This window comes from Conger conger, chromosome 1 (genome assembly GCF_963514075.1).
Source record: "Conger conger chromosome 1, fConCon1.1, whole genome shotgun sequence".
In the NCBI taxonomy this organism is placed as follows: domain Eukaryota; kingdom Metazoa; phylum Chordata; class Actinopteri; order Anguilliformes; family Congridae; genus Conger; species Conger conger.
Window position 1 is genome coordinate 63,516,713 of NC_083760.1, and position 16,051 is coordinate 63,532,763.

Sequence of the window (16,051 nt, forward strand, 5' to 3'; positions counted from 1 at the left end):
GACTTATGTGACAAGAACTTTTTCATTTCATCTTGCCTTATTCAAAAGACTCATATGTATGTTGTATCATTGTTTGTAATTGTGTTTTTCTGTTATTTAATAGGCCCCAAAAACCCCGTTACAAAAGAGCATGGATCTTCTTGGAAAGCAGCTGTCCCTCTATTCTTTTGGAATCATAGGTAAATTTTCATGTGCTAAGACTGTTTAAATTATATGAACATTGCACTTTATATGTGTCTATTTGTATGTGTATAGTTGGCTAGTTATTTAATCACAATAAAAATATGGAAAATTTGGGGCAGATATAAATAACTAATATTTGACTGTCCATATCGGGCAGTGCCGATGGTTGCCCTGGTTTACGTTTTAGCAGAAATTCCACCAAGTCTCCACATTCATAGGAGAAGTAGATGAACACAGAGGTCAACTTAGGAAGGAAAAAGGTGTGGCCCCTCTGGTGCCTCTGTGCTGTGTCATCATATCAGGCCGTTATATCAGCGAGAATCCCATCTTCAGGCTGATGGTGATTTTTAGGCTATTTTTGGCAGACACTGATAAAAGTTCATGCTCGGTTCACACTGCTTGACCTTTTGGCCTGACGTGGTCTCCTTGGCTGTTTCAGGAGTCATCATGCTGGTTGGGTGGCTTCAGGGAAAGCATATATTAGACATGTTCACCATTGGTGTCAGGTAAGATGTTCAAAATTGTACAAGATTTTCACTCTTTTCAAATGTACAATCTTGTTTGACATAGTGCAAACAGAACATTACTAGGCTTTTAAAATGTGTGTTCATTAATAGAGCAGCAGTAGGATTGGCTTTGACTTAGCATTAAAAATCATTCCTGAAATAATCAATATACTGATGTAAATAATGGCCAAACTCTGGTCGCAGAGTTCCCCTCTCGCTTGTGCACTTAACTCGATTTGGATAATTACATGCGTAACAGAACCAATTTACCAATTTAACCAGCGATTCCAGCTCTAAGAGTTGTTTTTCAGGATTTGTTTTGATTGCTTTAGAGGAACTGTTGGATGTTAACCCTTCAGAGACTGGACTTGAATGCAGATTTGATATCACCTGTAGCCTCACTTGTCCGTTTCATAATTACGGACCTATGTAGTTTATCACCCCTGCATTCTTCTGGAGATGTGTTGTGCTAATAAACCCATGGTCAGTTATTGCATATAATGAATCATGATCATGTGTGAGTGGGTTTCCAATGGGTTTCTTGCATTCATTACAATACAAAATAACTAGAACAGCATGTTTGTTTCACTTGTCATATCAAGGTTGATCCAATAGTTGTTGGCTTTGTTCAAATGCCATTCATAGGCACCCTTTGAAATATGAGTTGCATGAATGTGTTGTGGGTGCGGTTGGGTATCTGTGTAATGTTTCAGTAATCTCTGGGCTGTATGATATTAGTCATGTGAATGTATTGTGAGTGTTGATACAGTAGGGTATGAGTGTAATGTTTCAGTAATCTCTGGGCTTTATGGTATTAGTGATCTGAATGTATTGTGAGTGTTGATACAGTAGAGTATGAGTGTAATGTTTCGGTCATCTCTGGGCTGTATGGTATTGGTTATGTGAATGTGTTGTGGGTGCTGGTACCATAGGGTATGAGTGTAATGTTTCAGTAATCTCCACACTCCAAACAGCCTGGCGGTGGCAGCCATCCCAGAAGGACTCCCCATTGTGGTGACCGTCACATTGGCCCTGGGTGTTATGAGGATGGTCAAGAAACGTGCCATTGTCAAGAAGCTCCCCATCGTTGAAACACTGGGTATGCTGACTCATGCTCTACTTTGCTCACGGACTCTTGAATACTAATCTGTGAAATCCATTCTTTCTGAGATTAGTATTTAGAATTTCTATTTCTGTGTGTATTTATGTCCCCAGTCATAAAGAGTAAGGTCGTTCGTATTTTTTCAAGGGCCCAAGATAGCGTCGTTAATGATTGTCGTCTTTTGTCTAATTATGCACATTTTGTCATTTGTTGCCATGGTTTTGATGGACAAGGGCACCACGGAATGTTCTCATTATTATGGCTTATGGCTGATGTTTCTTTAATGTTTATGTCTTAACATTTGAATTGGCAATTTAAAGCAAGTTCAGTTTCATTTTGATTGACCCAGAAGGTTTTGTGTGCGTTGAAGGATAGATTAGATATAGAATCTTATGATGAATTGTTGGCTTTATAGTGGTTAGTATTGTGACTAAGATAAAATGGCTTTGCTTATAGTATTCAACTATTAACATTAATATATCGCTTTGTTTCATGTTGGGTTTTGTTCCTTGGGCATAGTAGTCTCAGGTTAAAAGTGGGAAAAATGGAATATTACATTCTTGGCATTTGGCAGACACTCTTATCCAGAGCAACATACAGTTGATTAGACTAAGCAGGAGACAATCCTCCCCTGGAGCAATGCAGGGTTAAGGGCCTTGCTCAAGGGCCCAACGGCTGTGCAGATCTTATCGTGGCTCCACTGGGGATCAAACCACCAACCTTGTGTGTCCCAGTCATGTACCTTAACCACTACGCTACAGGCCGCCCTTATAATATTCATTCATTCATTCATTATCCAAACCCGCTTATCCTGAACAGGGTCACAGGGGGCTGGGGCCTATCCCAGCATACATTGGGCGAAATGCAGGAATACACCCTGGACAGGTCGCCAGTCCATCGCAGGGCACACACACCATTCACTCACACACTCATACCTACGGGCAATTTAGACTCTCCAATCAGCCTAACCTGCATGTCTTTGGACTGTGGGAGGAAACCGGAGTACCTGGAGGAAACCCACGCAGACACAGGGAGAACATGCAAACTCTGCACAGAGAGGCCCCGGCCGACGGGGATTCGAACCCAGGACCTCCTTGCTGTGAGGCGGCAGTGCTACCCACTGCACCATCCGTGCCGCCGCCCTTATAATATAATATTTCAAAAATATTCACGTGATATACCCATGTACACCACTGTTGTACAAGCTGCTTTTGAGTTAATTGAAGTTGTTTTTATATACTTAAAACCACAAACTGGTGAAAGCCCCTTAAAGTTGGCAGGGCAGAAACTTCTGTATCGATAGTATCGCTCATCGCACACAATCAAAAACAGAAAACCATGAAAGTGAAATTATATATATTTTTTTAACTCCAGAATGGGAATTATACCTTTAAGCTCTCTGGGTTGGGAAAAAAGATCAATACGCAGTATTCCAGAGAGTGTCGGGTCTGGGCTGATTGACAATGACATGGCACAACTTACTGCTTTTCCCTCCCTGGGACTGATTACAATGTTTTTTGGAACGGACCTCCTGGGTTTTAACAAAGCCCATGTGCTGAATGCACACAAATCTGTCTTGTGGTCTGGTGGTAATTGTGACATCCTACAGATACTTGCAGAGTAAATGCCTGATGCCTCTTGATCTTGATCAACCTCCTGATCAACTGTTTCCTTCCGTTGGCCGGTTGTTACCTTCTCAGTTTCCATCATCTGGGTGTCGTTAAGTGCTCTACACTTTTGGTAATCCGTTGCGCCTGTGCATCAGTCTTTGCAACAAAAAAAATGCATTCATCCGGTTGGCGTTAATTCAGTCTTGTGTCCTGTCTGTCATGTGCTTTGGATTGTAATGAAACAGTAGGGTATTGTATTTGTGCGGTTTCTATGCTGCAGTTGTTCTCTTTAGGGCCTGCCTTGTCTCTGTTAGGCTGTTTTGTATTGTAACTCTACTTCTCGAACTGTATGTGTTCTAATAAAATACAGTCTTTTGAGTGGGTGGGGAAGGGCAGTGCAGTGGATGCCAAAAATATTGTTTATTTTTTTATTTTTTAGATGATGAAATAAACCCTAGTCCTTATCTTTGTTGGACTGTTGGCAGTTGAAATTGTACTTCCCTCTAGGGTCTTACAGCGCACTTATGGGTTATGGGTATGCACTTTGCACTTTGTTGTATCACGCTCTGGATGAGAGCATCTGCCCAATGACATTAATGCAATGTAATGTGTTCTCTCTCTTGTCCGCGGTTCTTTCATTGCTCAACACTTTGTTCACACAGGATGCTGCAATGTGATCTGCTCTGACAAGACCGGCACCCTGACCAAGAATGAGATGACTGTCACTCAACTCTTCACCTCTGACGGGCAGCACGTGGAGGTATAATATAGTGCAAGTGTAGACTGTGGTGAAATGGCACATTGTTCACTATAAAACATGCTTTCAGTGCATCTATACAAGTGTTGTCAAAAACACTGTCTAAAGGGAGATTTTTTTTTCTCTCATTCATTAATGTTACATTACATTAATGGAATTTGGCAGACACTCTTATCCAGAGCTACGTACAGTTGAGTAGACTAAGCAGGAGACACTCCTCCCTTTGAGCAATGCAGGGTTAAGGGCCTTGCTCAAGGGCCCAACAGGATCTTATAGTAGCTACACCGGGGATTGAACCACCAACCTTGCGTGTCCCAGTCTGTACCTGTACCTTAACCACTACAGGCCGCCCATTCACCATTTTGAATGGCCCGTCATAATATTAGGCCGGTCACATTGTCAGAGTAAGTGTCTTTAGAAATGTGTTTAGCCAGCAAAGCTGTACGGGTATTGCTCCATCCTCACAGGTCACAGGCGTTGGCTACAACGGAGCCGGAGAGGTTATGCTGGATGGAGAAGTGGTCCACGGCTTCGCAAATTCATCCATCACGAAAATAGTAGAAGTGAGTGAGCAAACTGGCTGCTCTGGCCATGTGAGGTAAAAACATTAGCAGCCGAAAGAATGATATTCCATTCACAAACTCCTTGTCTTGGGTTTGTCTAGGCTGGCTGCATCTGCAATGACGCAGTCATCAGGAACCACACGCTCATGGGACGTCCCACCGAAGGGGCACTCATTGCCCTGGCCATGAAGGTAATGTGCGCAAGATCAGCCACATGGAGAGAATTTTGTCAGTGGCCATTGGCAGGAAGGGACATTCCATGTATTTTATTCTACACGCGTGCATTCTTTATTAATGTTTTTATGTGTAGGCCTGTACCCTTCAGTTGCCCTATGTCTAAATGTGCTGTACAAATAAAGCATGACTTCACCTGAAATTGATGGTTTATTTGTGCAGCACATTTAGACACTGGGAAACCCAGACATATTCACAAGTCCTCAAATGCAAGTCTGAGTCTAGTCTCAAGTCTCTGAGGGACGAGTCCAAGTCAAGTCTCAAGTCTCCAGAATGATGCAGCCTAAAAAACTGTATGGCTAGAGAAATTCATCCTATGCTAATTGAAGATATAGAAACCAGAATTGCAGATTACGTTTTGTATATGACATGTGACAAATGGACAGTATTATCAGGGGCACACACACAAAAAAAAAGAATTTATACATATATCAACAAACTACCATGTTTGAGCCAACATTTTGGCAAAGCCTTTCTCAAGATAGCTGGGGAAAGGCTTTGCCAACACCTGGGTTCAGGTTCTACAGCTTTTAATGCCAACGTCTGTTACAAACAACCTCAAGTACATACTGTTCATGCTTTATGACACTGGAAAAACAACCAATGTCCACGGAACTACTACATAATGTCACCTAACAGGATATTCAAAATGACTCGCTACAGTTTTTTCACCAATACAAATGATATCTCCAAACCGCAGCTTGGTGTTGCTCTGTATTTGGTGCCACCCCGAAATGCGACCTCGTTTCCTCCTACTGTCGGAATCTCGCAAGTGTTTTTTTCCCAGCCGGTGCATTCTTGCTTCAGAGGTCATTAAGCTTATTCATGAACAGGTCAGCAGTGAGCTTAGCCTAAATGCAAGATCATTTCAATGATTTTAATCAAAGTACAAAATGTATTTAGAATTGTGAACTAAATAATTTAAAGCAGACTTTGGCATGACATCCGGGCTCCCCTCTTTGCACACTCCTGATGCATTTATTTTTATTTTTTATCCTCTGAACAAATGAGCAATACGAACACACAACCAGCTGACTGATTTTGGAGAAGTAGTTGTTCAGTGGGGGCAATTGAACAGAAATCAATCTTTGGTATTCCAAAAACTGTATGGCAAAACTAGAATGAAATCATCAGCCACAGTGGGGCACTGTTTTTGGCATCTTAACAGGCTCAAGAAGTGACTTGTATAGCAATGTACAGAGGGGTTAGTGACTGCTTGCACACTGGGTCAGCTTTTAGAGATCAAACTATGCACCGGGTTTTACAGTGGTAGTGGAATGGGGCTAATGTGATTTGGTGGTTGTTGTTTGTTACTGCAGATGGGATTGGAGGGAGTTCAGCAGGAGTATATCCGGAGAGAGGAGCACCCTTTCTCCTCAGAGAAGAAGTGGATGGCTGTTCGCTGTGTCAACCGAACTCAGCAGGTTTGTAGAGTAATATTTTCACAAATCAATCTTTGCAATAGGGGATGTAGTACACGTAAAACTGTTGGCGAAGGTTTGATGTTTATATTCCATTTGTATTGACGTTTTTTATTGTTTGTTTTTCCTCACGGCTTTCTCTTCACAAAATCAAAGGATAAACAGGGATTATACTACATGAAAGGTGCCTACGAACAGGTGATTCGCTACTGCGCCTCCTATAACAGCAAGGGGCTGACACTGCCCCTGAACAGCCAACAGAGGGAGCTGTACCAGCAGCAAAAGAGCTACATGGGCACAGCTGGTCTGAGAGGTAGGTCATTCATCTGATGCATAATAATTGAGGCTCTGTTCTTTCTGCATTCGGAGTTTTTGTTTTCGTGGCCGTTTTTTTAATAATAAAAAAGGTAAATTGGTTGTGATAAATATGAGTTTTGCTTCATCATGCAAACTACTGCTTTATCTGAACGCACTTTACTAGACGCTGTAATTCTGACAGTGGGAAAAGCAGTGTTTTATTAAACAAGCTTCTCTTCTAGTACCTAGTGGAATATATGCAGTTGGATGCGAGTTACTATAATGTTTATTTGACTGGAGAGGTCTCTGTCCCAAATATGCAGTGCTGGCATTTGCGTCTGGATCCGAATTGAGTACTCTCACTTTCCTGGGCCTGGTGGGCATAATCGATCCCCCCAGAGCCGGGGTGAAAGAAGCCGTGGGAACGCTGGTGAGCTCGGGCGTGGCCATCAAGATGATCACCGGAGACTCCCAGGAAACCGCTGTGTCCATTGGTATGTCAATGAACAATATGTGAAGTGTGACACACGCGACAACAAAGTCTTAGACAAATGTTATGGCAACATAAAAAGTGCCTACTCAATAACAGACTATATCCAATTCTGTGCGGACTACCTGACTACTAATAAGATAATTACAGTGTACCCCAATAACAAGCCGTATGTAACGAAAGAAATAAGAGACTGTATTAACAGGAAGAAAATAGCTTTTAGGAATAAGGACAAAGCAGCAGTGAAAACAATACAGAAGGAACTCAACCAACTACTACTGGAGGCAAAGAAGCAGCACAAGGAAATAATAGAGCATAGCTTTACTTCCATGGACTCTAAAAAGCTATGGAACTATGGTCATAACAAATATGAAGACGAACAAGAAGCACATCATCACTACTGATGACTTGCAAAAAGCTAATGAACTGAACAAATTTTATCTTAGGTTTGAAACTCAGGACTTTTCTTTAAGTAATGTGCTGGAGACCATTTCCACTTCTGACCAGAGTCTTGGGGTGTTAGTTGACCCCTTTAAGATCCAGTCATTATTTAAACGATTATGCATAAAGAAATCCTCAGGCCCAAACGGCATCTCTGCCTTTCTTTTGGAAAAACTGTGCAGAAGAACTCACTCCAGCATGGTGTCCCATCTTCCAGAGGTCAGTGGACTCACATATTGTCCCTGCACTCTGGAAGAGATCTATAATTGTTCCAGTCCCAAAGAAACCTTGCCCAACTGAAAATAATGACTATAGACCTGTGGCTTTAACTAGTATTGTTATGAAATGCTTTGAAAGGTATATGGTATCTGTGTTGAAGGAGGAGGTGAAAGATCAACTAGACCCATTCCAGTTTGCCTATCGGCAGGGGCGGGGCACAGACGATGCCATTAACAGCATCACCCACTTTGTTATTAAACACTTAGAAGACCCCAAGTCATATTCACGTTTACTATTTGTTGACTTCAGCTCCGCCTTTAACATGATGCAGACACATCTACTGGTCACAAACTGAAACATATGAGTGTTAACCCCTTTGTAATTAAATGGTATTTTTCTTTCTTAACCAATCGAATTCAGCAAGTCAGAGTCAACAACACCCTTTCGGGAGCTAGATCGATGAGTACAGGTGCCCCTCAGGGCTGTGTCAGTTCACCGGTTCTTTTCACATTATACACAAATGACTGCAGGAACAGCTGCCCCAGTAATCTTATTTTTAAATTCTCAGACGATACTGCTATCCTTAGCCTGCTGCACAGGGGCACACGTCCCACAGCTTACTTTGATGAGATAGAGAAGTTTGTGCATTGGTGTGACACTAATCACCTCATCCTTAATGTGAGGAAGACTCAGGAGATGATCTTAGACCCCAAGTTAGTGGGGGAACATAGTTCTGTAGTGATTCATGATGAACCAATTACTCAGGTCTGCTCATGCAAGTATCTGGGTGTTCATTTAGACAACACATTCAGCTGGAATACACATTTGGAGAGTCTGTGCTCACGTCTCCAGCAGAGACTCTACTTTCTTCGTAGACTTAGAGTACATGGCGTAGACAACAGGATTATGTTTATTTTTTATCAAGCTGTGCTAGAGAGCATGGTCAGGTATGGGATGTCAGCATGGTATGGCAACCTGACAGTAAAATTAAAATCTAAGCTGATGCGTCTAGTACAGACTGCCATGAAGGTCATGGGGAGGAAGGAACAGCAGTCCCTCCAGTCCATCTATGAACAGTCTGTCAGACGCAGAGAATACTGTCTGACCCATCCCATGTCCTCCATAGTGAATATGAGCTCTTGCCCTCAGGCAGACGGTATAAGGTACCTAGATGGAAGCTTAACCGGTTTAGATATTCGTTTGTGCCTACTTCCATCAGAATTTTAAATACTGTATAGTTTGTTAGATAGTGTCGTGTATTCAAGAGATGGTGCAATATAAGGGATGGTGCAATATATGGGATGGTGCAATATGATTAACGTGAATATGCAAGACTGTTGTTTGTGATTCTATGTGTTCTTTTTGTAATGTGTTGTCTGTTATCTTCTTTGTAGAGCCATTGATAAGCTGTATGTAGCCATGAGTCCAAGACAAATTTCCCTAAGGGGCTTTAATAAAGTGTATCGTATCGTATCGTATCGTATCGTATCGTATCGTATCGTATCGTATCGTATCGTATCGTATCGTAACTGCTTTATTTTCCACCTATTGCTACTTTTTTGTTTCAGGCCACGATTGCACTATGAGTTCTGTCTTGCTTTCGATTTGCTTCAGCCTTTCCTTAATTTCATGGTAGAAATATCTTGATGTAGGTTTATCCTGGGTTTTCCAACACATCATAGCAAGCAACAAACGACAGCTAAACTTGCACTTTATTTGAAATGGAAGCATCCCAGGCTGTTGTGCGAAGGATTTCTGCCAGCCCCCCTTGGCTGTGCTGATGAAGCGTATGTCCTCTAATCCTCCTGCAGCCAGCCGATTGGGCCTGTTCACAAAAGGGTCCCAGTCTCTCTCTGGAGACGACGTGGATCAAATGGACATTCAGCAGCTGTCGCAGATAGTGCCGCGGGTAGGCAACTATCAATACTACAGTCTTTATCTGTGTAAATATCCACTGTATGGAACACATACAATTCACCATAAGATTGCAGAAAGAAAAAGAGACTTGTCCCAATACAAGTATATACAAGTAGCTGTCAGAGAGACTGACAGCTCGTAATGGTCCTAGACACCACAGCAAGCTAATTTTGAGGCATTACTATGAACATCAATGTGAAAACAGTGTATGTGATTAACTTCAATGTGACAATGAATGTGATTAAGATCATTGTCTTGTTTATTCATTCACAGATAGTAGTGTTCTACAGAGCCAGCCCCAGACATAAACTGAAGATTGTCAAGGTGAGCAGTGATCTTTGTGGTACTTCCACACTGTACATACGTACAGTAGCTTAGCGCTACTTTGGGGGAATAAAACAACTGCTTTGTTGTTCTAGTGACAAGAGCACTCCATGTCATTGACAGATTATTGATATTATTTCCTTTCAATAAAATCTTGCATTTAATATATTTGATTATTATTGACAGTTTTAGAAGTGACTTATAGTATAAGACTGTGTTCTAAAATGCATACTTGCATAGTACTTCTACACGCTAATATTGTCTAATAATATAGTATCTTTATGGTATCCGTATACGTACACTACCGAAGAATTGCTTCTCCTGACAAATTTTCCTGTTGAACTCAATGGTAAAAATATTCAGGAGTAACAATTCTTATAGTATCTACTGCAAATCTGGCGACAGCACAGTGGTTTCAGGCTCCTTTGCTACCTTGGACCCTTGATGACTTAAAACCGTTCAGCCGACAAATGTATTCTATACTGCATCACCATAATTTACAGCTGAATCCAGTCCCACCCCCCAATTCCCATAGTGATCCATTCAAATGCAAAGAGTTTTAGTATCGCTTGTAGGACAACCTGAAAATAAGATATCCAGATTCTGATGCTGTTAATGGGTCACAGACATCAGGAAGCAAAGGATATGCAACCAAATACAAAACATGACTCTTATTTGAAACTATGTTAATTTGTCTCAAACATTGAAATGGGGGACTACACATAAATAAATAACATTTAAAGTGCTGTAATGACTACATGGTGAAAGCAAAATGTATAGGAATACCCTGTAATGCAATAATTAAAGCTATGACTCTGTCCTTTGTCCTCGTATGAACTGTTTGTTTACAATCAGAGAAAATAAAATGTTTAAGCAGAAAAAGACAAGGTGACTTTAAACTTTTCAACAGTAGTGTATAGCCATAGTACTGTTATTTTCCTTACAGCTTGTCCATGAGACGACATTTCATTCAGTTGAGAAAAAGAAACCTGAGCTCATACAGCAGTTGTTCAGGTTTATAGAGTGTAACCGTGGGAACAGGGGGAGTGTAAGCCTCGAGTCTTTCCCTGGCAGTCTCTGCAGAACATTGGTGCGGTGGTGGCCATGACGGGGGATGGGGTCAATGATGCAGTGGCACTCAAGGCGGCAGACATCGGGGTGGCCATGGGCCAGACGGGGACCGACGTCTGCAAAGAGGCGGCGGATATGATCCTGGTGGACGATGACTTCCAGACTATCATGTGAGCTGAACTCATCTCTGAGCGACGGCGTTTCCACAATGCACACCATATGCCTGGGCACATTTCTGCTAAATATCAAAACTTACAGTATGAACATGCTTTCCACGATAAACCTGTGATTCTTTCTGACTATGTATTTAGTTTTTCCTTTAACAACATGGTTAGAAATATTCACATGCATTTTTTTCTTCCATATTTGTGCATCACTACATGTTTCCAGTTACTGAAATTAGGGTGAAGGATTCAATGAGTCATTGGTTTGGCTGTCATTTAAATGTAATTGTTAATGTGGTACTGATACGAAAACAAATCTTCATTCCATTGTGAATGATGGGCTTGTCACAGTGTTGCTATTTTGACACCGGTATTACTTCCCTCTAAAGCAGTGAATGATTATTTTTTAGAAATAGAAGTATTTTAGAAATATTAATTTATGATTGTATGATTGATTCTCAACAGGTCAGCCATTGAGGAAGGCAAAGGAATTTACAACAACATTAGGAATTTTGTCAGGTTTCAGCTCAGCACGTGAGTAACCTAGCTTTGACTGTTATTGAGTGTCATATTAAAGAGGATAACCTGATTTTCTTCGGTATTAATTCAGTTTTAGTAAATATTTTCATTGGCCAGATGGTGTTTGTGTGTGATTAATGGTGTTTCAGATGCTTAGGAATGTTTCTGACCCGCCAGCTTGATAATGGCAGCTTTCCAAGCCAAAGCTGCTTGTACAGTGATGCTATTCTTCAAAAAGACATTTAATATTATTTTCACTTGGAACAATTTCCTATGATGCTTGCAGGCTGAGACTGTTGTCGTCAAGAAAAAAGTGAAAAGCCAATGCAGAAGCATAAGATGCAGAAGATTTATAATTGTGAATTAAATCTTTTAAATTATAGCTTAATGAAATGTTTACCAGAGTTACCGGAAGGTGTGGTTTCTTGCTTTAGACCACACACCTCTGAATGCCCTTATATAGTGCCTGCAATTTTCACATCATCAAAGATTCCTCCATGCCAAATGCCTTCACTGAACACAAAAATTGTCTAAGCCAATTAAAATAATATATTTATTTTAAAATATCAAAGAAAAAAAAATCCCTGCAGGTGATATATCCCTTTTGAGCTGCTCTTATCAATGTAGTGGAAACAATTCATAGCTGCGATTTCCCTGAGTAATCGTGTTTTCATTATGATTTTGCAGGAGTATTGCGGCTTTGACTCTAATTTCGTTGGCTACGTTGATGAATTTTCCCAATCCACTAAATGCCATGCAGATCCTGTGGATTAATATCATAATGGACGGGCCGCCCGCACAGAGGTAAAACGCGTCGGATAGCGCAGGTTTTCACAGCCATTCCTTGGTGCGTTTTAAGGCCGAATAGCAGTGTTATGCGCTGTGGTCTCATGTCTGCACTCCTCCCCAGTCTGGGAGTGGAGCCTGTGGATCAGGATGTGATCCGGAAGCCTCCTCGTGATGTCAGAGACACCATCCTCACCCGCAGCCTCATCGTGAAGGTCCTGGTCTCCGCTCTCATCATCGTGTGCGGGACCCTCTTTGTGTTCTGGAGAGAGGTTAGTGCGCCGTTGCTCACCTTCCCGAAACGGATTGTGTGGCCTTTTGACATTCTGTCTAGCGCTGTTGTCTTTTGTACCCTGTGGAAGGTGAATTAATGCTATTCCGCTTCTCCTGATTGTATTGTTTGCTCCTGCTTTTACTCAAGTTATTACACAACACACATTTATACCATTTCGATTTGCTTTCAATCACATACAGATTCATTGTAACAGACATTTAAACCTTAAACTGTAAATGCTACTTAAATGTAGATGATATTTGTTCTCTATAAAATTGTCCTTTTGTGTTCGGGTATTGTTACGATATTTGTTGCCATTGGATGAAGACTTGTGGACAAAAAGATTTGATTGCAAAGAGCTTCATGTTTCATGTTCAGGTTTTTTCTTGATAATAGATTCTTCTATCCTTTATAAGACCATCTATTCCAAAGAACAATACTGTTTGTCTCCTGGAAGTGTTTAAACCAAAGCATTTCTGTGGCTCCCCGGCAGCTGCAAGACAACTTAATCACCCCTCGGGACACCACCATGACCTTCACCTGCTTCGTGTTCTTCGACATGTTCAACGCACTCAGCTCCAGGTCACAGGTAAGACACGTCTACTCCCCATCCTACACAGCTTATACCAGGTTTTAAAGTTCTCAGGCATGTCTGATTTCAAGCATAGAGCAGTTTTAAATTCATATAATACACACTTCCTCCTGGATAACTTTTCAGGCTCACAAATGTTTCTTGCTTTAATCCCTGTTATACCCTGTGTATGAAGAACTGGGATGTTAAACTCAAATTCAAAACTCAGTGTGTTAGTGTGCTTTCTGACTTCAGCCGGAGGTCACTTTCCTCATTGAGGGCTCTATTTTTACGACTATATATAGTGCCGGGAAAAAGACATTAAAAAAATGTCTATAAATAAATAAAGTATTTTCCCCTTGCTGATTTCCTCTATTATTGTCAGAATATAATTATTGTCTGTGACTAACATTTGCCTTGAATTGTGAATATTTTGTTGCATTATAAATAATAATAGCAGAAATAAAGTTGCATTTGTGTGCCTCCTGTGTGGATCTACCATATTTCTTTATTTTGCTTCTTTTTTTTTCTTTTCTTTTTTTTAAACAAACTGAGGTGCTAACTTTTCCCTGTTTTTTACAGTGTAAAGCACAAAATGCCATCTGAATCCAAATGTGTGCATGGCAAGAGCAGGCACAGCAAATGCAATTGGGAGTTACTGCTATCAGTAATAAAATAGTAGCTCACAGAGCATTAATATCCACAGAGCCTGTTCCATACAAACAGACACATAAAAGCAATGCTAAATATTTTTCATCGAGCATGTGTTATACGCATATCAATTGTCTTTGTGGATGTTTTCTGAAAGCTCTTGGCAATGAAATTCATTAGAAAATAAGGTTGGAATGAAACCAATCTTGCAGTTGGAGCTCTCCACCGACCCGTGTGTATCACCCTATGACAGACCCGTATGTATCACCCTATGACAGACCCGTATGTATCACCCTATGACAGACCCGTATGTATCACCCTATGACAGACCCGTATGTATCACCCTATGACAGACCCGTGTGTATCACCCTATGACAGACCCGTATGTATCACCCTATGACAGACCCGTATGTATCACCCTATGACAGACTCATATGTATCACCCTATGACAGACCCGTGTGTATCACCCTATGACAGACACGTGTGTATCACCCTATGACAGACCCGTGTATCACCCTATGACAGACCCGTGTATCACCCTATGACAGACCCGTGTGTATCACCCTATGACAGACCCGTGTGTATCACCCTATGACAGACCCGTGTGTATCACCCTATGACAGACCCGTGTGTATCACCCTATGACAGACCCGTATGTATCAGCCTATGACAGACCCGTGTGTATCACCCTATGACAGACCCGTGTGTATCACCCTATGACAGACCCGTATGTATCACCCTATGACAGACCCGTGTATCACCCTATGACAGACCCGTATGTATCACCCTATGACAGACTCATATGTATCACCCTATGACAGACCCGTATGGTTCACGAGATGGGCCTGTGCAGCAACAGGATGTTCTGCTATGCAGTCCTGGCCTCCATCATGGGCCAGCTGCTGGTCATTTACTTCCCCCCGCTACAGAAGGTGTTCCAGACTGAGAGCCTCAGTATTTATGGTAAGACCATACCACTGCAATCCATGATGGGGGGGGTTTATTTTTTCCCCTTTAGAATAAGCCAGGTGCTTATTTAAACATACATATTCATGATTACTTTTTTTCCATTACTATATTTTCAGCACCAACAGTTTGATTACATTGTGTGTTATTTTTTAAACATAAATTAATAGATGAATAAAAGTGTTCTGTGTTTTTATTGTTCATCTGTTGAGATGATGTGCAAAACTGATTTGAAGGTGGCCCTCGTGTTTTTCCCAGATCTGCTTTTCCTTGTGGGGCTGACATCCACTGTATGCGTCGTCTCCGAGCTAATAAAGAAGATCGAGAGGTGGAGAGGCAGAGGCGCAGAGAGAACTGAGAAGTCGGATTCTTTCCACGAAGTATGACACATATTGCGTCCAGTGTGGAGAGGGGGGCGGGTGGAAGGGTGGGTGGTTGGGCGTTGATGGGGTAGCGTTTTGGGGGGTTCCCTGCAGAGAACACAGACTGGAAAGTAGATACGGGAGCAGGTTTTTCTTCCGTATACTGTTGAATTTTGGGGCTTTTCAAGTGTAATTTATGATGGGACACACCGTCCTTACCTCAGAGGGCACGGTGGTCAGAAACAACCAGGCTTCAATGCTTTGGTTTGCTGCTTGAAACTATACAACCTTTCGAGAACATTATTTATGAGGTTAACTTAACAAAGAACAGTTGTTGACATAATTCTTTATAATTTTTAATGTATGCTTTGTCTTTTTTTTTTTTTTTAAACCACCTTTCTTTGCGCACTGGTGGCTGAGTATAGCTTTTGTGGAATGATATAGCTCTCACCTTCACGCATTCCAGCTCATCATGCTAGAACGGTTTGAGTCCCCGTGTAGTTGCTTGAAATATGTAACTTCACAATTTAAGAGAAGACTACTTCTGTAAAAGAAACGTGTGCGATAATTTTGTGTACTGGTTTTTGGAAGCAGTTACCACTATAAAGTTGTGTATTTTGTG

General features: G+C 41.4%; 1 protein-coding gene across 3 annotated transcripts in view; it reads left to right on the plus strand.

Moving 5' to 3' along the window:
- The window catches only part of atp2c1 (ATPase secretory pathway Ca2+ transporting 1), a 40,034-nt gene extending 23,983 nt beyond the window's left edge, over window positions 1-16,051 (plus strand). For all 3 annotated transcript variants that reach the window (XM_061237693.1, XM_061237706.1, XM_061237699.1), the window contains 18 exons: window positions 104-179; window positions 623-689; window positions 1,664-1,788; window positions 4,064-4,161; window positions 4,626-4,721; window positions 4,823-4,912; window positions 6,275-6,379; window positions 6,533-6,689; window positions 6,997-7,167; window positions 9,635-9,732; window positions 10,014-10,064; window positions 11,139-11,305; window positions 11,765-11,833; window positions 12,506-12,622; window positions 12,729-12,876; window positions 13,372-13,467; window positions 14,923-15,064; window positions 15,326-16,051. In XM_061237693.1, the coding sequence (XP_061093677.1) occupies window positions 104-179; window positions 623-689; window positions 1,664-1,788; window positions 4,064-4,161; window positions 4,626-4,721; window positions 4,823-4,912; window positions 6,275-6,379; window positions 6,533-6,689; window positions 6,997-7,167; window positions 9,635-9,732; window positions 10,014-10,064; window positions 11,139-11,305; window positions 11,765-11,833; window positions 12,506-12,622; window positions 12,729-12,876; window positions 13,372-13,467; window positions 14,923-15,064; window positions 15,326-15,453 (2,001 nt within the window). In that variant the 3' untranslated portion in view covers window positions 15,454-16,051. The remainder of the gene's footprint in view (window positions 1-103; window positions 180-622; window positions 690-1,663; window positions 1,789-4,063; window positions 4,162-4,625; window positions 4,722-4,822; window positions 4,913-6,274; window positions 6,380-6,532; window positions 6,690-6,996; window positions 7,168-9,634; window positions 9,733-10,013; window positions 10,065-11,138; window positions 11,306-11,764; window positions 11,834-12,505; window positions 12,623-12,728; window positions 12,877-13,371; window positions 13,468-14,922; window positions 15,065-15,325) is intronic.